Consider the following 23,513-nt stretch of genomic DNA (forward strand, 5'->3'; position numbering starts at 1 on the left):
ATTTTATTTCTATTTTTTATACAGCAGGTCCTTATTAGTCATCAATTTTATGCACATCAGTGTATACGTGTCAATCCCAATTGCCCAATTCATCACACCACCACCCCCACCCCTACTGCTTTCCCCCCTTGGTGGCCATACGTTTGTTCTCTACATCTGTGTCTCAGTTTCTGCCCTGCAAACCGGTTCATCTGTACATTTTTCTAGGGTCCACATATACGCGTTAATATACAATATTTGTTTTTCTCTTTCTGACTTACTTCACTCTGTATGAGTCTCTAGATCCATCCACGTCTCAACAAATGACCCAGTTTCGTTCCTTTTTCTGGCTGATTAATATTCCATTGTATATACGTTTGTAGATTTTTTGATGGTGGCCATTCTGACCACCAGTATGAGGTGATACCTCATTGTAGTTTTGATTTGCATTTCTCTAATGATTAGTGATGTTGAGCATCCTTTCATGTGTTTGTTGGCAAGCTGTATATCTTCTTTGGAGAAATGTCTATTTAGGTCTTCTGCCCATTATTGGATTGGGTTGTTTGTTTTTCTGATATTGAGCTGCATGAGCTGCTTGTATATTTTGGTGACTCCAAGTATTTTTTTTTCTCGTTTACTCTCATGCCTCTCTTCAAATGAGACCTAGCTGAAGGCTGAGTGGGATATTGAGCACTTTGGGTGGCTTTCGAGCTCTGTCCCACAGATACGCCTCGGGGGGCTGCCCTGAGCGGCTGTGTGCCTCTAGGCCTCCATCTCTCCTTGAACCAGGGGAGCCCCCTTCCCACAGTTTTCCGTTTCTGTTGGAGTTTTGCCTCAGATTGCATTTGAAGAGAGGATTTCCCTCCTGAAACCCAATGAATTCGATGATTGCCCGTGGGTCTTCCTGGTTTCCCATTTGGGCTGATGACCTCTGGGGGCCTCTCCAGTTTAAGGTTCCTACAGTTCACACCTGAGGTCTCTTGAAGAGTCAGTGCCTACCCTTGGCACCGTAAACGGTCCTTAGGTTTGGGTCTCTAAAAAAGACCCGAGTACTGGGTATTTCCTCAAAAGCAGATTCCCGCTGGGCTCCCATTCCCAGCCAAGCCTGCATCTCACATCCGGTGCCCTGTCCTCTCACAGGGCCCTGCTTTCGTTCCATTTCTATAGCACCTTTCCTTGGCCAGCTCAATGCACATGGAAAATAAACAATAACATGAGTTTGGAAGTTTGCCGGCCTCTTAGGGGTCAGGAGCTGCCACTAGCTACCAGACCCCCATAAACTAAATCTTTTTTTGTTCCCCTTTGTACAGATCTAAATGGTGATTGATTTAATGTTGTTTTTTTAAAGGAACCCCTCAGCTCAGTGACCCATTAACAGCAGAACTAATTCACTGAGCTACGATAACAAACTTACACCCGCAAAAGCATATTCAAGGCAACCACGAACTTTGAAATGTTTGTTTTCCTTAGGATCTCTGATAGATGAGGTGACAAAAGCAGCTGGATGAAATTCAAAATGCAGACCAGGATCGGGTTCTCAGGGCTGGGGAGAGCAATGCACAGGGGGTTTGCAGTCAAGGCAAGAGGGTGGAGACCTTGCCGGCTCAGCTGCTCCGAGTTCCTTCCTTCCTGGGTCCTCCAACTTGCTGCAGAGCTGTATGTGTTCTGTGTCTGCGCTGCCCTGTATGGTAGCCGTTAGCCGCTTGTAGCTGTTGAACACTTGAAGCACGGCCAGTGAGACTGAGGAACTGAATTGTTAGTCCTAAGTAATTTTAATTAATTGAACATGGCTGGTGACAGGTCTACAGAAATTACTGAGTACCTGTGGCATGCCAGACGCTGTGGGAAGCACTTCTTAGGCTTGTCTCATTGAATCCTCAAAATAACCCAATGGAGTCAATGTTGTTACTATTGCACCCATTTTACAGATGTAGAAAGTGTGGCTTAGGGAGTTTAAGTCACTTTCCCAGGGTCACACAGAAAAAACAAGGCATGCCTTCTATTGCAGAGCCTGCATTTAAGCAAGAATTATTTGGCTCCCTTTCTGATACTGGGGAAGTTTAAGAGAGTCCCAACTGCTCAGATTAAGCAGACACCAGGCAGGTGATGGGGCAAGCCAGGTCGAGCACCGGGTGAGTGCGGTCACGTTGAGCTGTTGGATAATCCCCAGGCAGATGGGAGGGCAGCAGCTCAGATTTTGCTTCCTGAAGGTAATAGGCCATAGGGAGCCAACCAAGAGGACCCTCCAGGCCCTGCCTCCTCAAGAGTGTGGAAACCAGGCCTTCCCCGCCCTTTGGGAGCAAGTGTCTTGTCTCCGTTGTTCTGTGTGTCTCTTTTAATATGCACATATGTTTTGACCCAGAAGTCCCACCTCTAAGAAGTATATCCTAAGGAAATAAATCAGTTGATGTGTTTAAAGGTTTAGTCCTAAAAATGTTCTGAGCAATGTTTATTCTCCAAATATTAATTAGACATTTACTGTCTGCCAAGCATAGAAAAGAAGTGCTTTTATACGTGTGAAAAAACAGAAGCTTCCTACAAGTCCAAAGAGAATGGGTTGCTGAAGTAAATCACAAGGTACCTATATGATAGAACGTTCTGTGATCAGTGAGGATGCATAGCAGATGGCTGAGGGCCACGAAGCAGAGTAACCTAGTGGTTCAGAGTGAGAAGTGTGGAGTGTGGGGACCAACTTGAATCCTCTGTGTGCTAGCCTTTGACCTCAGGCAAGTTACTTCTCTCTGGGCCTGTTACTTCATGGATACCATGGAGGTTAATCACCCTTACCTTGCATGACAGTAGGTGAGATTGTACAGGTGAAGGCTTTAGATCTGTCCTTGGTACTATAACTCGTGCTCAATAAGTGACAATTAGTAGGATTATTTGTTCAGTTTAGCGTGAAAACAGCCCAGAGCCTAATGTATAGTGTAAGACCTGGAATATATATCATATATCATCACAATTATATATATGATGTTTGTGATAAGAATTACAGAAATCCACTGTAGATATTCACATCCATCTACACATACATATATGTGTATACTAGATATTAATTATATTATCTCTAGGTAATGTTTACAGTAGCGTTTGTTTCTTTGCAATATTCTAAGCACATTCCAAATGCTCTACAGTGCATATAATCACTTATTGCTGTTGCTGTCATTATCATTATTTTTAAAACAACAAAAAGGCAGAGACTTTTACAAAGCGCAACTCAGTTATTCACGCACTAGAAATGGGTTAGCTTGTTAAATGCTTTCATCAGCTGTAGGAAGCAGTTAGCATCACGATTCCTTACTTTACAGCGGGTAGAAATGAGGCTGTCAGGGTTCAGCATTGTGCCCAAGACTCCACGGGGAGCGGAGGCCCTGAACCTCCATGCTCTGTGCCCTTCCAGTTACGGATGGAAATTGTTCTTGAGAGCAGAGTTTGATTAGAAAACGCAGGGCACAACTTCAAGAGCATGGGGACTGGTGCAGGCCCCCAGAACACTGAAATCCCCCCAAAGTCCTTTCTGCTTGGGGACAACGTGGGGACAGAAGAACAAGATGGGTTGGCTGGTCCTAGACACAAGGATCAAGTGGCCACGGATATCAGGAGGGAAAGCCTGTGATGGCAGAAAGCTAAGAGGGGCTGACCCGAGACGTTAGCTAATTGAGGCAGAGCCTTTATGATAAACAGAAACCCGTACCTCACCCAAGATTCTGGTAGCAGTTCAGCCTCTAAGCGATCTACCCTGGGAGGGACATTTTCCGACTAAAGCTTTAAAGTTCAGGTACAGTTCTGTTCTCCTACCAGGTTCTATCACCTGTCCATTTTTCAAACTTTTTATTGACAGACATGGAAACAGCTAATGTTTAAGTTAGAAAAGGAAAATATGCTTCTTTGGGGGAAGAAAAGCAAACAAATCAGAATGTAGAGAGGAAAAACATTGCAGTTTTTCTTCTTCATTCATCTTGATAAATGCTTTACACGTTCCAGCTCGTGGAGTCCACACCACAACTCTAAGTAGTGGGGTTGATTTAAGTGTCCCCAATTTACACACAAGGGACCTGAGTTTTAAAGTTACTTCCTTGTTTTGGAAATGACTGACTAGAATTCTCTTCTGTGCATGTGCCTCCAGGTACAGAGTCATCCCCCTATTGACAGACGGATGTGTTATTTCTAATATTTTTACTATGTAAATGATGCTTCAAAAGACATCCTTGTACATATGTTTTCCCTCGTGTTTGTTCATGAGTATCGATCTGTTGAATTCCTAAATGGGATGTTGTGAGATCAAAGAGAATGAAGATTTTACGTTCTGTTATTTTTTCCTGTTTCTGGTTTTCCGGCACTCACCCACCTTAGTGCATATGCATGCGCGCACACACACAGGCACTATTCCCGGTCCCGAGGCAGTGAGCGTTCACTGAGCATTGGTCATACCTCTTGATGTTGCACTTTTCATAACCCTCAGCAGTGTTCTGACATAAGCACTCTTGTTATCATCATCATCTCCACTTTACAGATGGGCAAACCGAAGCACTGAGGGCATAAAATCATTTGACTCCAGATTCCTGACTCCAGGTTCCTCATGCATGAATCTAACTACAGAACCCCTACTTCCTTAGCCATCATGTCCTTCTCCTGCCTGTAACCTATCCAGTGGCTTTTCCAGAGCTTTCAGGATGAAGTGCAAAGTTCATAGTAACAAAGGAAAATACACCTGATGATCTAACGCTTCTTAGACCATCAAGTGCATCTGGACTCTATTCTCCAGGCAGTGGGGACCCATAGAACGTTTGGTATCCAAGGATTTACATGGGGGTATCTGGGCTTGAGAGTGATTTGTGTAACTAGCCACTCTTTTACAGTGTTTTCCAAAGGACACCCAATGTATAAAAGACTTCCGCAGGGTGCTGGAAAGGAGACTGTCAAAAACTGCTAAGGGGATCGGAGGCAGCTTCTGTGTGTAACCTCCTTGTACCCCGTCCCTTCTCAAAGCTGGATTCTCAAGGTCATGTCCAACTGCCCAGCACCTGCCCAAAGTTATTTTCTGTTTGTTTGATAAGGGGAAGTGAGTTTATGCTGCGGGACTCCCAGTGGCGGGTTTGTTTTAAGATCTGGCGATCTCCGTGCTCCTCCGTCTGGGGCCCAGCTGCGGAAACCCTGACCAGGCGGACACCTCTGGGAAGTGGTGTTTTTGGAAACCAAGCCAAAACAGCGCCTTGCTCTGCCCCTGGGGCAGCTGAATAAAGCTGTTGGAGGGAGAGATGGGAGTCCAGCTCCTTCCTTGGGGTGGGGGGTGGGGGGCGGGTGTGGATAAGTCTCGGGTCGTGGCCTTCATTCCGCATCCTAGAAAAGAGAGACTAGAATTGAAGGTCGTTAGATCTAAAGACATTAAGAGATTGTATTCCAGCCCCCCTCAGGCTCAGGCTCCGGCTCCACTCCTGTTTATCAAGCACCTGCAGGATGCTTTGCCCAGACAAGGTCTCATGTACCCTCAGAAAGAAGTTCTCATATGGATTAGAAACGTGGCCTTGGAGTCCAGACTGCCTGGGTTCGAATCTCAGATCTGCCCCTAGCTCTGTGCTCTTTAAAAAGCAGGTAGACCTCTCTCAGCCTCAATTTCCTCCTCTGTACAATGCAGAAATCACAGTATTTACTCCAAAACTAGTGGGAGGGTTATATGTGTCCAAAGCACAGTGCCCCATGCCTGGGAATTTCCCGGTGATAGCACTGTGCAGGAGGCGTCATTGCCCTTGTATTCTCGCCGTGGACACTCAGCCTGGACCGCTTCTGCGTCTGCCTGACTCCTGGCCCGTGCTTGCTGCGTAGGACACATCGGCTCTGCAGGCCTGAGCTCCCCCTCCCGCCATGCCTCCACTTTCTTTCTCAGTCTTAGCTGTGCAACCTGGTTGCCTTCCAGTTCCACATCCAGAAACCTCTCCGGTTCCTCCGCCTTCCTCAACATGCCGACTCCTCTTCGTCAGTAGTCAGTGTCACAGACCTGAACAGCCTTATAACCACCTTGACCCACACAGCGAACTGACCTTCACTCTATAACGAGGCAGGTAGCTCCTTGAGGGCAGGAATGTTTTACGTTTCCTTGGCCCTCGGCTTAGAGCAGAGGCTATGGAATCGATGCTCAGAAAGCTTGTTTGAAGGCCGTATCACTGCATCAGTAAACGGCACAATTAATGAATGAGTGGATGAATGAATGCGAAGGCGTGAGTGAAGGAACAAGTGAGTGCGTAAAAGAAGGAGTGAGTGGGTGAATGAGTGAATACACAAGAAAATGAGTGGATGAGTGAGAGAGGTTGAATGATTGGTGGGGAGGGAGCGGATAAGGGAATGTGTGACTTACTGACCAGGGGATTTGGGCCCCGTGGAAAGCAGCTTGTCTTGCCCTTGTCCTTATCCGTGACCTCCCTCTCCAGGCTCAGACGTGCCTTTTCAGTTCTATCCTCCCTCCCCTTCCTCCTGTTCCCTCTCACCTGTCTCCAGAAGTGATGACTGCACTAATTTGTTCACAGACCATTAACTCTTGAGCACTGGAAGAGGCCAGCTCCGAGCTGGCAAGGGCTGGGGTGCTGGCTCTCGGTCCACCGGGAGACATCATCATTCTCTTGCCTGCCCGCCCGTGCAGCGAGGTTCTTATCTCTCCCTCTGCCCGCTTGCAGATGACGACTGCACTGACTCCTTCACGCCCAATCAAGTCGCCAGAATGCACTGTTACCTGGACCTGGTGTACCAGAGCTGGCAGCCCTCCAGGAAGCCGGCGCCTGTCGCCCTTGCACCCCAGATCGTGGGCCACACGACCGACTCTGTAATGCTGGAGTGGTTCCCGCCCATCGACGGCCACTTCTTTGAAAGGTGAGTGTGGCCTGTGAAGTGTTGATGCCCCTCTCTCTCTCCTGCCAAGAAGAGGGAAACTTGGAAGGGAAGCAGCCTCGGAGAGGGATTTCGCTGTGTTTTTTGTTCTCGATCTTGTTTAACGAGTGCCCGGCACGACTAGCACAATGACTGGTCCATAGAGGCACGATGTAGATTTGGCGGTCAGGGGATACATGAATGATTGCTAACAGAAATTAATCAGTAATGATGCATATTTTAAGTGGTGAATATTTAGCTTCATTTTATCATTAAAAACATGGAAACCTCTGTCGCCAGAACTTCCTCTGCAATGGAGGTACTGGTCTCATCTCTGAGAGCTCGGGAGTTGAAGTTGCCTCTGGTTAATGGGCTAACACCTTCCTATACGTATAGTATATGAAGGGTACATTATACATGAATACACAGGCATATGTATACATATATATATATAAATTTATTTATTCAATATATAATTTTTTTTAAGGCTTTTAGCTTTCTCTTGAATCAGCATTAAGCTGAGCAGGGCTCAACACTGATTTTTTTTTTTTTTTGGCTGCGTTGGGTCTTCAGTGCTGTGTGGGCTTTCCCTAATTGCGGCGAACAGGGGCTACTGTTCATTGCGATGTGTGGGCTTCTCATTGCGGTGGCTTCTCTTGTTGTGGAGCATGGACTCTAGGCGCACAGGCTTGTAGTTGTGGCACGCGGGCTCGGTAGTTGTGTCTCGCAGGCTCTGGAGCGCAGACTCAGTCGTTGTGGCACATGGACTTAGTTGCTCTGCGGCATGTGGGATCTTCCCGGACCAGGGATCGAACCCATGTCCGCTGCATTGGCAGGTGGATTCTTAACCACTGTGCCACCAGGGAAGTCCCACATATATTTTTGTATAATTAGAATCTGTGCCTGTGCCTAGTGTTGTTTTATAGAACTGAAGGTAGAATTTTTAGAAGATCAGAGGATGATAAACTGAGGCACAAGATACTTCAGTTCAGCTTCTGTCTGCCACTCACTAGTGGTATGGCCTTGGGCAAGTCACTTTCCCTCCCTGAGTCTTATTGTCAGCTGAAAAGTGGGTCTAATGATGCCTTCATGACCTGAAGGTGGAAACCTGAATCAAACGGTTTCTTGTGCTGCCTTTCAGCATCGGGACTCCCTGAGGAGCTCAAGCTTCAGGGGATTTTAAAGGGTCATGAAACGTACTGCGATATTCACCTCTATTTTGGTTGGAACTTGGCTATAATTTAGGGTAGATTAGTGGATTGCCCCCCTTCCAGCCCTTCTTGGGGATGTTTTATCCAATAATGATGATACAACACTGATGCTGGTGGAAATAATAACCAGCTGATGATTAATTATTACTCTATGGTTGTGGTTGTCACTGTTTATCAAGTGCTTACTCTGCACTGGATTCTGTACTAAATGCTTTCTATACAGTCTCATTTAATCTTTCCAGTAGTTCTATAACAGGGGAATCAACTTCTGCATTTGCCAGATGAGGTAGGGACTGGCGCACAAAGAGGTGGAGAGCTTTGACCAAAAGCCCATAGCAGGTGGTGGGAGCTGGGCTTCGAGTCACATTTTGCAGTGTCTTATCCGAGGCTCTCAAGTTCTTTCATTAAGTCTTTCCAAACTTTGAATTATGAAGGAGGTGTTACCCCTCCCCTCAAAAAAGGCCACAAAATGTGGCAAGGAGCTCTCACAAATATGGGTGTATACGTGTGTGTGTGCGTGTGCATGTGTGTATGTAAAAAATATATTAGATCATGGCATCACATTAAATTCGGGCTCCAGTTTTCCACACTACTATCAGTCCCTGAATCTAGAGCCTTCATTTGACAGCTGGATGGATGTGATCACAGGGAAAGGAAGTGCACTCCCTAGGCCCTCTGTAGAAACCCCCCTTCCTCTTCCCCAGCCATCCTCACTGGGAGCTTAGAGCTGGGGTTGGGAAACCTCATGTGACACTTCAGAGCAGGCTTTCCAGCAGCCCATAGATTTATTTATTTTTTCTGTGGCAGTGAGGAGTATCAGACTTTTGGTCAAGGCTTGGCCTCGATTCCACTTGAAAATGGAAGTTTTGTAAATGAAGCTTCCTGTGTATGTATTCAATTTGTATTTCATAAAGCAGTTTTTGTCCATTAAATAAATACCATCTGATTGTTGGGAACCTATTGGAGGGCTAATTGTTGTGTAATGAGATATGTCTCTATTACATAGTGCCCTCAGCTTCAATCAGTATGTTTTTAATAACCTATAGTCAGTTGGTACTTGAGGCTCATACAATAGCTATTCTGTTCAGTCTAAGATTTCACAGCGGAGTTATCATACGTTAAATTAAAACTGACATTTTAGAAACATGTCTAATTAGGGTTAACAGCTATGTAGACCATAGTCTATGGCTAAAGGAAGTAGGTCAACAAGTTCAATAAATTGTTGTAAAGGAATGGAACTGTCACCCTCCCATCCACACGGAGTTCCTACTGGTGGAAATCGGCTTAGTACAAAGTGCGTGAGCTTTGATGTCAAGTTGTCTGTGTTCCAGTCTCAGCTTCACCACTCCCAGCCTATGGGACCTTGGGCAAGTCATCTCCCTTCTCTGATCCTCTCTGGCCCTCTGCATCTTGTTCCATAAAAGGTGCTAACCAGGCTCACTTCCCCTGGCTTTTGTGGCGAATTCCACAAGATGACCTCTGCGCTATGCCTAGCACACACACTCTGTGTTCAGGAAATACAAGCGCCCTTCTTGTACAGTTTTCCAGAGCTGTTGAGCTACTTGAAAAGTTCTCTTTCCCTGAAAAATCTCTGGTGTTTTCCACTACATTCATCAATGCCAACCTCTCGCCCCTGGCCATCCTCATGTCCTCCTGCTGTTCCTCACATCTGTGGTCTAAGAGAATACAAGGGTTTTCCTTAAAAAAACATATTCAGATCCTCCCACAGCCTGTGTCCTCACACATGGGCAACTGAATAAATAATTCAAGGCCACCCCTGGCTTTTTTAACTCCTTTATTTTTATCTGTCTTGCAAACATGTGTTGACTAGATGGTTGCATTTTTCTGAACAGTGGGCTGTGGTGTATTGGAAAGAATGCTGGACTGGGGACCAAGAGACCTGGGTCTGAAGTCTTTGCAACCTCATCCATTTCTTCTTCCTCTTCAGCCTCACTTTTCTGGTCTGTAAGCTCAAGGGGATCTAGCCTTGCTCAACCAAGGTTCCTTTTCCAAATCTCAGAACACAGAAGATGACTTTTGAATAACTGTTTTCTCAGTTCTCCTAAGGATGGTACATAACTAGTACCATTTTAGATGCATAGGAGAGAGGTTAATTCATTATGTACAGTGGATGCCTTAGAGAAGCACTGTTCAATAGAACATTCTGCAGTGTCCAATATGGTGGCCATTAGTCAACTGTGGCTGTGGAGCAGTTGAAATGTGACAAGTTTAAATGAGGAACTGAAGTGAATTCTACATTTATTTAATTCATTTACATTTAAATAGCCACATGTGATTAGGGGCTGCTGTATTAGACAGCACAGACTTGGAGCTTTAAACTTCGATTCTCATGGAACCTGGGTAAGAAAGATGATCTCTTCCTGTGTTAGCATCCTGTATTTCTATGATTTCAGTGTGTGTGTGTGTGTGTGTGTGTGTGTCTGTCTGTCTGTCTGTCTGTGTAGATACAGGTGCCCATTGAAATCAAAGAAATGCCAAAGATTAGAAACACATACTGTACACTCCCTGAATGTGTGTAGGATATTGCCTGATTTTGGTAAAGCCCATTTTGACTCTGTGACTTTCTGAGCTATGATTTTGGTTACTTTGTACTCATGCTTCTCAGTTTCCTTAACTATAAAATGGGAACATCACCCACCATACTCAGGATCACCCACCTTTGCTGTTTAGTTACTGACTTTGCTTTTACTTGTGCCCAACTTATTCTTCATTCACCATTCAGACTGATCATTTTCGAATGTGAATTAGGTCACATCACCCGTGTGTTGCAACCCTCCAGTGGTTTCCCATTACTTCTATGTGTCATCTAACACGTAGTCTACGGCACCTCCCATGATCTGGCCCTTGCCTCTCTTACTGCTCTTTCCTTCGTCTGTGACTCTTGCCACTCAGGTTTCTTTAAGGCCCCTTATGGACCAAGCCCTTCTTTCTTGCTTAGGTCCTTTACATACCTTTAGACTGAACCTGGAATGCTTTACTCCCACTCTGTGTCATTCTTCACCATACCCTGACTAACATCTTCTATGATTCTGCCAATCTAAATAAGCCCAGCACGCTCCACCCCATTATTCTCTCCTACATTATCTATCAACTTTCCTTCTAGAAATGCTGAATCTGTACTGTTATATCTATTGATCTGTTTGTTTAGGGACCGTTGCCTCTGCTGGATGGAAAGCTCTTATGAGGGCAGGTACCACACCAAATGTACTCACCCTTGGATGGTTAATGTCTGGTAGTTGTACAGTGCTAACAACCAGCAGCTGTTCAATGAGTATCCACTGAATGAATAGATGAAATATTGAATGAACACATGAACCGGTGATCGAACATGAGGGAATGCACTTGGTAGAGCTCTGTGTAAATTAGGCACCTTTATTGTCAGGTGGATGATGGCTTATTCACTCATCAGAGTGTTTATTGGGAACCCACACTGTGTCAAGAGCTCAGTGAAGCGCAGGTGACTATATGTGTATCATCTAAAACAGAGCATCTAAAGAAGTAGAAAGGCTCAATTACCATAAAGGTCGGCGTGACTCCTGATTCCATGCAAGGATGTTTGTAATCTCACTGTCGTCATAAAGCCAGTCCTGTGACTCTGAGTTGCTATGCATGGATTGTGGTCATTGTAATGGAACCAGAGTGGTGCTGAGCACCTCTCTCTGCTCTCCTCATCCCCTGCCTGCAAGCATATTTGTATAATCATCATTACTGCTAGTCCAGGAGTGCCTTATACATACTGCAAATATATAGAAAGTTCAGACAACCAGAAGGAATAAAAGGAGGGAGGGAGGAATCATCCTGTGTTCTACCACCTAGAAATTACTGCTGATAATATTTTGTTGCATTAAGATTATTAGAACAGGGCTTCCCTGGTAGCGCAGTGGTTGAGAGTCCGCCTGCCGATGCAGGGGACACGGGTTCGTGACCCCGGTCTGGGAAGATCCCACATGCTGCGGAGCGGCTGGGCCCGTGAGCCATGGCCGCTGAGCCTGTGCGTCCGGAGCCTGTGCTCCGCAACGGGAGAGGCCACAACAGTGAGAAGCCCGCGTACCGCAAAAAAAAAAAAAAAAAAGATTATTAGAACAGCATTGAGATGCTGCTATAGATACAGTTTTGAATATGACTCTTTCACTTAACATGATAGCTAATGCATTTTTCCATAAAATTTAGTAATCTTTATAAGTATTTTTTATAAAAACTGCTTACCATTGCACTGAGCAGATTAACCTTAGGCCATTTAATCATTCTCCTATCACTGAATATTAGTGTGCTTATAACATTTCTACCTATGTATGGTTTCATATTTACAGTGATAAGGCTGAGGATGCAGAATCTGCAGTTTGAGGGTCTAGACTAGGTTCATCATGGGTCTTAGCAACATATTGGAACGACTGGTATTTATCCATCCATACATACATACATTAAACTACGTATGCTGACCACCATGTAAGTAGGTAAGCAGGGACATGAAGTGTTCAGATTTAGGTTTGGGGTTGAGCTCCCTGGCAGCTGGGTGGAGGAGGAATAAGGACCACCAGCAGACTGTGATGTTGATAAGCATGTGAGCCCAGGGGCTACGGAGGTTCCCTATGAAGCAAAAGCCGTAAGGCTTGAGATAGGGTTCCTCCACTGTATCTTTCAGGTAGCCAAAGTATAGTGATTCTTCTAGGAAAGAGGTATTGGAAGGACCATTGCATTTTGAGAAATAATGGGTTGGGCTCTGACATTTCTTGACATTTTCCCTTTCCAGTCCCTCTGTAGGAGTTGCTCAGATTCACAGAGTTTTGGGGCTCACTCACCCTCGTACATGAGGAGAGGGCTTATCCCCCTCCCTTCCCAGCAACTGTCTCCTAAACAGGAGCCAAGTCTGGAGAAAAGTAGGATCCCAGAGGCTGTTGTGGCTAAAGGGAGATTGAATCCAGACACATAAGACACTAGATGATAGGGAAAGCCACCGTAACATTCTCCTTCTGGGGCTGGGCTGGTCCCATTGAGGGACTGGCTTGCCCCTTGGAAAGCTGCTGAAATGAATTAGATGGCATGGTTAGGAAACTGTTTTTGACTGTAAAATCAACGAGTGACTCATCCAGCCCCAGAATGTCAGGGCTAGAAGATTCTTTAGGCATCATCTAGTTCAGCCCACTCATTTTCAGGTGAAGGAACTGAACCACGCCTTCTTCCTATTTAATACCTAGGATACTGGATGGTTCCTGCATATGGTAGGTACCTGACAGATATTGTTAAAAGAATAAAATTTGAGGTCCAATGGGGCAAAAGATTTTCTCACAACCACACATCAATTCTTCAAGGGAACTTTAAATGATTGATGAAATGAAGATTAGTGCAGGTAGTAAGTTGATTCTGTTGATTCTGGGCTGCTTAGAATTAAAGTGTGTCCCCCACCAGAAAAGAAGCCACTTAGGCCCAAACAAGGCCCTCGTGGGCAGTGGGGAAGAATTTCCCTCATGGTCATATTCTGGAAGCTCTGGGAAGATTGGAGAACACAGATTGGCTGTAACATCCGCCTTCGGCTTAGTCAAGCCAGGGACTCATTCAACTGTTCCTAAGGCGGTGCATTTTCCTTCTTTCCTTGGCCTCCTAGAGAATTGGGATCAGCATGTGACCTTTGCCTGGAAGGGAGAATCCTGGTGCAATATGCCTTCAACGCCTCCTCCCCGATGCCCTGTGGCCCATCAGGACACTGGAGTCCTCGGGAAGCAGAAGGTAAGCCAGCCTGGAAGCTCTTTTGCTGGTTGGGTGTGCAAAGAACACTTTCGATACAGTTGGAGTTTTATGATTTTAATGGTCTTTTTCATGTACTATCTCATTTGATCTGAAGATCGCCCTACAAGGCCAGTATTTTTTTTTTGTCTTTTTTTTTTTTTTCCTCAGCTTTATTGAGGTATAATGGACATATAACACTATGTAAGTTTAAGGAGTGCAATGTGATGATTTGATACATGTATGTATTTCAAAGTCATCACGGTAAGGTTAGTTAACATATCTGTCACCTCATATTTCTGGGTTTTTTTTAAGTGAGACCATTTAAGATTTCCTCTCTAAGCAATTTTCAATACAGTATTGTTAACTATAGTCACCATGCTGTATATTAGAACTCCAGAATTTATTCATTTTATCAGTAGGAGTTTGTACCCTTTCGAAACCCTACATCAAGGCCAGTATTCATGCATTTGTTCAACACAAGTCTTTTGAGCATCTGCACTGACCTAAGCATGTCATGCCACTTTACATATGAAGAAACAAATTCCCTGAGGTATTAAGTAAGTGCCCAAGGCCACACACCTGATAAGACACAGTATGTGTATGTTTATATATGCCCCAGACCCTGACAGCCTGTGAGGGCGTAAATAAACAAGGTCACGATAGAATCAATACACATCACTAGCCTTTGATTCTTCTACAGTTACTTCTGGGGTACCCAGGGCCTTCTTACATGTGTCACAACTCTTCCTCTTGGTTTCCTTCCATGAAACCTCCTTTTCAGGATCCATTTATCCGCAAGGCACTAGAAGGAAGCACCTCATGACTGCCATGGTTGCGGCTCCACCCATGACCAGACCTTCCCTGCACAGGGTTGTCTCCCAGGCCTCCCCAGGAGCCAACAATCTCTGTGCTACCTCACAGTACAGCTCACTGCCCCTCAGTTTTCTAGAGAAATTAAGAAACTGCCTTTCACCCAATGCTTTGTTGCACTGTTGCTTGGCCCTGAAGGAAGAGAGCTTGCAACCTAGAGAATCTCATGGAAAATTGCCTATTCCGTTTCCTCCTGCAGCGTCTCTTTCTTTGGGGCACAGGTCTAGTCCCTGAAGCCAGGCTGGCAGAGACCCCTCAGTCCTCCGTCTCGCCCTCCGTTGCCTTCAGAGACTTCCACTTAGAAGCCCCCTCTCTGTCCTTCATTCTGCTATGCAGGTCAGCTCCTGCCAGCTGTCTTTGGGTGGGGACCCCAGTCCACCAGAGGGAGCAGAATCTGACTCCTCACTGAGGTTCAGTGAGAACTCCCCCGTCTCCCTTTATATTTTTAGAAAGAAGGTTGAAAAAGAAAAAGCCAGAGATAGAATAAAGCAAGGGAGAGGGATCAGAGAGAAAAGTGAGGGAGAAAAATGACAGCGCTGTGCTCTGTTATCTTCTAAAATAGCTTAAAATAAAAATGAGAGCCGAACTGGGGAACTGGGGAACTCTAAACAAATTCATCCGGAATGTAAAGCCAGAGGGATGCCTGGGAGAAACCCTTAGCTCAACCTCACAGAATCACAGGCTGTCAGCCGTGGAAGGGACGCCTGGGGTCATCCAGCCCCAGGTCCCACCCTGGGCAGGAATCCCCTTTGTGCCCTCCCTCACCGAGGCTCTCCCAGCACCAGCTCGTGTATTTCCTTGGCCTTCCCGTTCTAGCTCCATCTGTTAGAAAGTTCTTCCTAAAATCTGCAGTGGTAACGTTTTCACCCAAACTGAACCCACGTTGGGTTCTCACAGAAGAAGGTATGGGTCTCTTCCATGCAAGGAATGAACCCATCTCATCTCTGCCCACCATAGGGACTGTGCTGGGCACATGGACTGGGCAGAGCTGACTGTCTAATAGGGGAGTCAGATGAGTACGTGGGCAATCACCATCGGGTGTGATGAGGCTTGTGCTGCGTAGGGGACCTCGCCCCAAATTGAGACTCATGCCACCCAGGAAATGTTAACACACCAGTGAACAAGGTACATTTAAGAATGTGAGAGGGGCTTCCCTGGTGGCGCAGTGGTTGAGAGTCCGCCTGCCGATGCGGGGGACACGGGTTCGTGCCCCGGTCCGGGAAGATCCCACGTGCCGCGGAGCGGCTGAGCCCGTGAGCCATCTGCGCGTCCGGAGCCTGTGCTCCGTAACGGGAGGGGCCATGACAGTGAGAGGCCCGCGTACCGCAAAAAAAAAAAAAAAAGAATGTGAGAGGAGTTGGATATGTTTAGAGCACTGGTTTTCTCAGTGTGATCTGGAGGCTTATGGGGTTCCTAAGACTTTGTAGTGTGTCCTCAAAGTCCAAAGGTATTTTCATAATAATGCTATGCCACTGTTGACCTTTTTCACACTCATTCTTTCCTGAGTGTACAGTGGAGCTTCCCAGCAGCTGCATGGCATGCGATGTTTTACTGCTCTGACAGCTAATGGGACACATACTTATGTGTCCTTGTGTTTTAGAGTTTCTCAGTTTTAATCCACAATGTGGTAACGTCTGATAGATATAACGTACATAAACGAAAGTTCTTCAATAATGGGGTAAGAACTTAAATGGGTCTGGAGTATGAAAAGGAAGGTGTGGGTGAGGGAGAGGTTGGACTGGGGTGATATGTGTGATGTCCGGATGAGGCTGGGTTTGGATTATTCTGAGGGCAGTGAGGAGATGCCACGTGCCTTGGCAGGTGCCTGGAATATGGTGAGGTGTGCTTGTTAGAAAGATCGTCTGGGCTGCTCTGTGGCGAAGAGATCGGGGGAGGAGTGGATGGGGGAAAGGGCGCATCCCCGTGGCTGTATCAGGAATCCAGCAGACGGATGGCGGTGGCCTGGATGAGGTCAGTGGCAGTGATACTGGAGAAGAATCAATGGAATTGAGAGATTTGGGAGGAAGAAGTAGCAAGACTCTACCCTGAGACTTTTCTGGCTAAAATCATCTTGGTTTGTTCTACCACTTGAACGAAAGAAATAATTTCCTGGTATCTCCCCACACCTCCATCCAGCCAAACTGTCAATTGGTTAGGTCTGTTCCTGGTTCACCCCTCACCCTCTTCAAGCATGATATGCGGAGTGGAGTCCCACTGAAGTGCTGAGCGCCCCCTGTACCCTGAGCTGACCGAGGCCTCCAAGGAAACCCAGCAGCCCCGGGTTTTCCTTCAGGATATGCAAATTGAGTACAGGCAGGCCAGGAAGAGGCTCTGTTCTTTTTTTAGAGCATCCTATTACAGGCTGTGTGATCCATTTGGCTTAGACCCTTTTAATATTCTTAAAGAAATAAACTTTTCCGTGAGCCAAACTCTGCAATTTATTTCTCAACTCATTTTCATCCTATTTATCTTTGCGTGTTTAAGTTTTTGGACTTCCCAAACTAACATAAAACTCCCCAGTCTGTGAGCGATGCCAGAGTATCTCTGGGGTTGGGGAAAGAGCATGGGTGTGGGGGGGGCTGACGAGGATGGGATTTTGGTCTGAGTCTGGCCATCAGTGTTCTCTGTGCCCTTGAGTGAGTCACTTTGCTTCTCTGAAGATAGCATCTTATCCGTAGAACAAACGTCCTTTCCAGCTGTAATATTTTATTATCCGTAGAACAAACGTCCTTTCCAGCTGTGATATTTTAACTCCATATTAACAGGATAGAAAAGTCTTCATTTAACAGATATTTACTGCACATTCAGTATGTTCCATTAACTCCATTTCATGAACTTCAGGTAAATACAATCAGAAGATTCTTGCCTTTGGCCACAGAACATGGTTGTACCAAGAAGAAACCTATTTTCCCTTCTCTTGAGCAAAAACTATATTTCATAGATGAATATTTTCTGAGGTATTCAATACCATGATACGCTTGTAGCTCAGGAATTAGATAGCTAGATCTGATCGACTCAAATTTCAGTGAAGATCACTTATGCAAGCCTATAATACATTGCAACTCCCGGGTTTTCCATGAGAGATTTAACACATGGCACTGGCTGTTTTCATTCTTACTTGTGTGAATATTTTCCCCATTTTTCTGCCCAGAATATTTCAGTGTGCTAAAGGATTCATCTAGAAAAAACCTGACACCAAGTTGTTATATTTGTGTCAACAGCTGCAGTGTATATACACAAAGATATGAAATAGATGTCTGTATAGATCATCATAAATGTAAATTTAAATCAGCATAGGTATGTATAAATATATTTCACGTCACATATGGCCTCATCTCTAGTGGACAGCTTATATGAACATGTAACTCTTCATTTTGTCAGCATATATACAAAAAGATGTGTATTGGTAATGAAGTAACAGTTCCTTTGTACTTTTCTTCCTTCCCCCTTCCTTTCTTCCCTCATCCCTTCCTCTCCTCTCCTCTCCTCTCCTCCCCTCCCTCCCCCCTCCCCTCCCCTCCCTCCCCCCTCCCCTCCCCTCCCCCTCCCCTTCCCTTCCCTTTACTTTTCTCAACCCTTCTCCCAGATTTATCACCACACATCCAATTAGTTTCCCAGCTGCATCCATTTTTCTTCCGTAGGGACACTGATTTGTCCTCATCTCTGATGTTCCCTTTGTACAAGCAGCAGTTGTGTATTATCTGAATTAGTACAGCAGTTTCTTAACCGTTTTCACTGGACTAGAAGCTCCATGAGGGCAGAGACCATGTCTGCAAAACCTGTTTTTCCGGTGACTATAGCCTAACACTGGACACAGACCAGACAGTCAACAATTATTCGCTGGATGGATGGGTGGGTGGAGAGTATCTGTGACTCCAAACATTGGTTTTTCTGAAAGACAGCTTTCATTTGCTTGCTTCAAATTCTTCAGTAGCTCCCAAGCTCTCTCAGCATAAAGTTCAGTTTCCTTAACGTGATGTACAAGACCCTTCATAATCTGGGTTCGGCCTAGCATGCCAGCCTTACCACCACTTACTGCTTTCCCGTTGCACTCAAAACCACAGTCATCTTATTTCACATTCTCTCTCAACTGTTCTCTTCGCTTGGAATACCTCCTTTTCCCAAGCTTTCCCTTGTTAATTCTTCCTTATGTTTCAAAACAGAGCTAATGTACTTGTGAATATGTTCCTCTGTTAAATATCTCATCCCATTTGAGTGTTATAGCACCCCTGTCGGGTAAGCATCATTAGAGTAGGTGATACTGTGAGAAACTGTATAGTTGATATTTTAACCCATCTTTCATTCCTTCAAAGCTTGGCATGATCCCTGGACCAACAGATTCACATAGTATCCTACTCCCCACCAAGGAATTACTTAACCATCTCAGGCTCTGTTTCCTCTTCCGTAAAATGAGTTTCATAAGACCAACGTCATAGACTTATGGCCAGGATGAAAAGAGCTGAGGCATGTAGCGTGCCTGGCACAGTGCCCAGCACACAGAGAGTGGCCAGTGCATGAAGACTGGTATTATTATGGGATTGCTGCTTTTTTGATGGCTTGGACTCAGGGCCCCTTGAGGCTCTTTTGTACATCTAAAAGTTGGTCTCTGATAACCAGACAAGCACACACTTTGCAAATATTTCTAGTCCTGTTTACTTACTTGAGCATAGTGACCAAGCTCACTTTCTTGTCCTTTGGAAAGCACTTGGTCCCTCTGTTGATTAACAGTGAACCAGGGATGGAAGCGTGAGCCAGACAGATTTGTCATCTTTGCTCTCCCGTGGCTCCCACCACTGACAGTCATTTTCTCCGAGGAAGGGAGAAAGATTGCTCCATTACTTGCCAGTTCCAGGAGAGCCCATGGTGGAGGGCAGGGGTGTTCACCTGGCACCTGCCGTGGCACAGCAGGCTCTAATACTCCGTGGAGCCTTCACTTTCTTTTGTAGCTCCATATTTGAACAAGATAGAAGAGTCTTCACTTATCAAATATTTATTGAATGTCCACTGTGTTCACTATTTATGTGCCAGGCCCTGTATTAAAGACTGAATATGGTATTGAGTGAAACAGAGCTACCAAACAGAGACAATAATGACAACTATCTTACAGGATTTTGGTAAGAATCAGATAAATAAATTAATGGCTAGGGAATGTGCTCTGTATGTATTAAAACGCTGCCCTCAGTAAAGCTTTTTGAATGAATAAGTGATACAGGAGTACCAACAACCCACAGAGTCAAAAGAATCAGGAACTCTTTGGGTTGGAGAATCGATAAGAAGAAAGGCTTCAGCCTAGGTAGGGAGTCTTGTTTGTACCTTTGACTTAAACAACCGGTCTCTTCTATCCAGCATTTGCTGCAAGTAATAAATGAACCTGGCCAAGGAGAGGTGGAGGGAATCTTGTAGTTACATCCATCTCTTCTTGTTCTGATGTGTTATATCTAAAAAGTCTTTTGAATTTTCCTTGTTCTCCACCCCCCAGCCCCCTTGCTCCCATCTCTTTTTCTCTTCTCTTTTCCATCTCCACTGGACATCTTCTCTCTTCTCCCTTGGCTGGGCAGAGGCAAGGAGATTGGAGGCATTTACAGCTTTCACTGGAATGGCTTTTCCACCCAAAATGGCTTTCTAGTTTTCATACTGTGGCGATTCCTGTTACGCTGTAACATTATCAAAACCTTTTTGGACAAAGATTGATTTTTTTCCCTTTTGCTTTAGAAATGTCCAGCATCTCCACCCCCCATCAACCACTGATGCTAAAGAATGTGGCCGACAGGACAACCTGAGATCCTTCATCTTACCCTCACCAGCTGATGTGTATCTCTTGCTAGACACCCTTAAATAAATTAGAGCCAATCACTGCATTGAGTCCTGATTACTTTTCTCAGCAGTGCAAAGGAGAGCTCTCTGAGGGTCTAGGACTAATGATCTCAGCAGAGAAAAATTCAGAAGTCGCTGCAGGCTGAGATCAGTGGGGATGAGGCATCGTCTCTCTGGGGAAAGAGTAGAAGAATCTCTCCTTCCTTCTCCCCGCTCCTAACCATCCCTCCCCTTCCTGAGTCAGACTGGACAGAGCTCAGAGAAGCTCAGTGGTATGGAATGACCTCATGTGGAGAAGGGGAGGAAAAGAGATAAGATGGCTCCAGGGCTGTCTTCCAGCTCTGTCATTCATGGTTCTAGACAGTTTCCTCCCAGAATACTCAGCCCAAGGGGCAGAAGCTATCGTTACTTACCTCCTCTTCACTGGAGGTTTCTGGCCCTTCTGTCATTCCAAGCAGGTGGTACCGAAGGCAGTGCCACAGGGATGCTAGTTCATTTTAGTGGCTCTTGCATTCAGTCTGGAGAACAACGAGGAACTTCAGGACGAGACAAAGCTAGGCTCTAATGCTGACTGTTACACTTCACGCTGTGAGACTCTGGTTAGTTCACTCCACATTGCTGAGCCTTAGTTGCTCATCTCAGAAATGAGTCCTTGCAAGAATTAAACAGGTTCAGAGGACACAGTGAATGTTCAGCAAATGTGCGTTCCTTCCTTCTTTCCATCTGAGGCAGAAAAGCCCACAAGTAATAAATGAGGCGGGGCAGTTTGGGCACCGACACGATCATAAGACACTTATCTGAATGTAGTTTTGACCAGATGTCTGGTGATTCGTCCAGATCTGTATGGCAGGTGTGGGGATGAGCTGGGTGCTGTGCACACAGCACATTCACCAAGACACTGAGGATCTTCCCTCTCTTTTTACCCTCTCTGTGAGTTCTAGTCAGGCCAGTGTCACCAGAGGTCCGCAGGAAACTCTGAGGACGAACTCATCCCCTCATCTCTTGTCCACAGGTCATCCAGATGTTGAACAACCCTGTAAGTCCAGTGTCCGCACCTGGAGCCCAAATTCAGCTGTCAACCCACACACAGTCCCTCCAGCCTGCCCTGAGCCACAAGGCTGCTACCTTGAACTGGAATTCCACTACCCCTTGGTCCCTGAGTCTTTGACCATCTGGGTGACCTTTGTCTCCACTGACTGGGACTCCAGTGGGGCTGTCAATGACATCAAACTATTGACTGTCAGTGGGAAGAACATCTCCCTGGGCCCTCAGAACGTCTTCTGTGATGTCCCACTGACCATCAAACTCCGGGATGTGAGCGAGAAGGTGTTTGGCATCCAGATCTACACGTTGGATGAGCACTTGGAGATAGATGCGGCCATGTTGACCTCTGTTGCAGACACCCCACTCTGCCTGGAGTGTAAGCCCTTGCAGTACAAGGTGGTCCGGGACCCTCCTCTCCAGGTGGACGTGGCCTCCACCCTACACTTCGATAGAAGATTCACAGACATGTAAGTGCACTCTCTGGATCAAGTGGGTGGGCTGTAGAGGGATGTGAGGAGGGTCAGAGAGGCCTGCACTGGAAGGAGCTTCATCACAGCCAGACTCACTTCTAGGGATTTGTAACCTGGTGTTGGCTGTAGAATTGTCTTAACAAGGCAGAGCTGATATGGTGGGAAGAACAGTGGACAAAGAACCAGGAGTCCTGAATCTTGCTGGCGGCCCTAACATGTAACTCTAAGCCTCTCTGACCTCTCTGCAGTGTAGTCTTCCCAACAGTAAAGTGAAGGAGGCTGGATGAGAGTAGCAATGAGAAAGTCGTGTATGGCTAATGAAAGTACAAGAACCGAAGTTTGCTAATGATTTCCCTCTTATATTAAATTGAAGAGTATTCATGCATTGTGATTGCTTTTCCAGTGGATGAGAAGGGGGTGAAGTTATAGCAGGTTGGCTGGGAATTGGGCGTGTTGCTGGATGTTTGCATAAGAATATTGCTGGAAGGTGAACATAACCAGTAACAGTCCTTGTTTTCCAGTGTGGAAGAGAGGGTCTTACCCATTAGGTCCTTAGGAGCCTTTGCAGCTCTAGGTCTCCATGATTCTTTTCGGGTACTCATTGCTTTGATGTGAGATACTGTTTGTCCTTAATGTTCCTTTCTCAGCCCACCTCTCTATCACCTCTTCCTCAGATATCCTGAGGATTTATGTTTTATGAGAGGGGCTGCCTTACTTTGAAGCCATTAGTGCTTTTCCCATATGCCAGACAATGGGCTAAGGTCTTTGCATCTTTTACTTATTTCATCCTCCCCACAACCACAGCCCTAGTCTCCTTCTCATTTTGCAAAGAAGGAAACTGTAGCTTGGAGATAGGAAGTCACTTGTCCCAGATCACATACTTAGGAAGTGGTGAGATCAGGATTGGAATTCATCCTGACTCCTAAGCCAGTGCACTTAACCACTGTTCAATTAAAGACGTGATTCCAGTTTCTGCTTTAATCTAACAAATGAGGGAGCCTTAGCTACACCTAATTTGGGTACCAAGAGTCTATGAAGTCAACCACCAAACATTGGTTGAACCTCTTCTATGTACAAGTGACATGGGTGGGGAACACTTTGAGTATTGAAAAGAACAGTAGCTCAAGAGTCAGACACCTTGTGTCTAGCCCCAGCCAGTCCACGTACTAATGTTAGATAAATCAGTCCATCTCCTTGAGCTTTGATTTCCTCTCCCGTGTGATGAAAATGTTGACGTCAATGGTTTCTATGGGCCTTTTGTGGCACTTTCTTTGGTTCTAAGATGATACAAGACACAATCTCTGCTCTGTCTACTTGAAAATATTTGCTAAGCCAAATATTATTAATAGAAACCAAGTTCTGGAGGAAACTTTTAATCTTTTTAAAAGACAGAACCACTTTCAAACACATTACCAGCACTTCCTGTTACAATGCTGGCAATTAACATGCACATCGCAAGCAAACCCTTACCCATTCATTGACTCAGAGATGGAGAACACCTGTTTAAGAACTCAGGGGGAGC

The 23,513-nt window shown here is 45.6% G+C and overlaps 1 protein-coding gene across 1 annotated transcript in view; it reads left to right on the forward strand.

Moving 5' to 3' along the window:
- PAPPA (pappalysin 1) overlaps positions 1–23,513 on the forward strand; it is a 252,937-nt gene that overhangs the window by 63,889 nt on the left and 165,535 nt on the right. Inside the window, exons 5-7 of the mRNA XM_033427347.2 lie at positions 6,648–6,840; positions 13,672–13,793; positions 21,490–21,988. Coding sequence (XP_033283238.2) covers positions 6,648–6,840; positions 13,672–13,793; positions 21,490–21,988 — 814 coding nt within the window. The remainder of the gene's footprint in view (positions 1–6,647; positions 6,841–13,671; positions 13,794–21,489; positions 21,989–23,513) is intronic.

This window comes from Orcinus orca, chromosome 6, assembly GCF_937001465.1.
Source record: "Orcinus orca chromosome 6, mOrcOrc1.1, whole genome shotgun sequence".
Lineage (NCBI taxonomy): Eukaryota > Metazoa > Chordata > Mammalia > Artiodactyla > Delphinidae > Orcinus > Orcinus orca.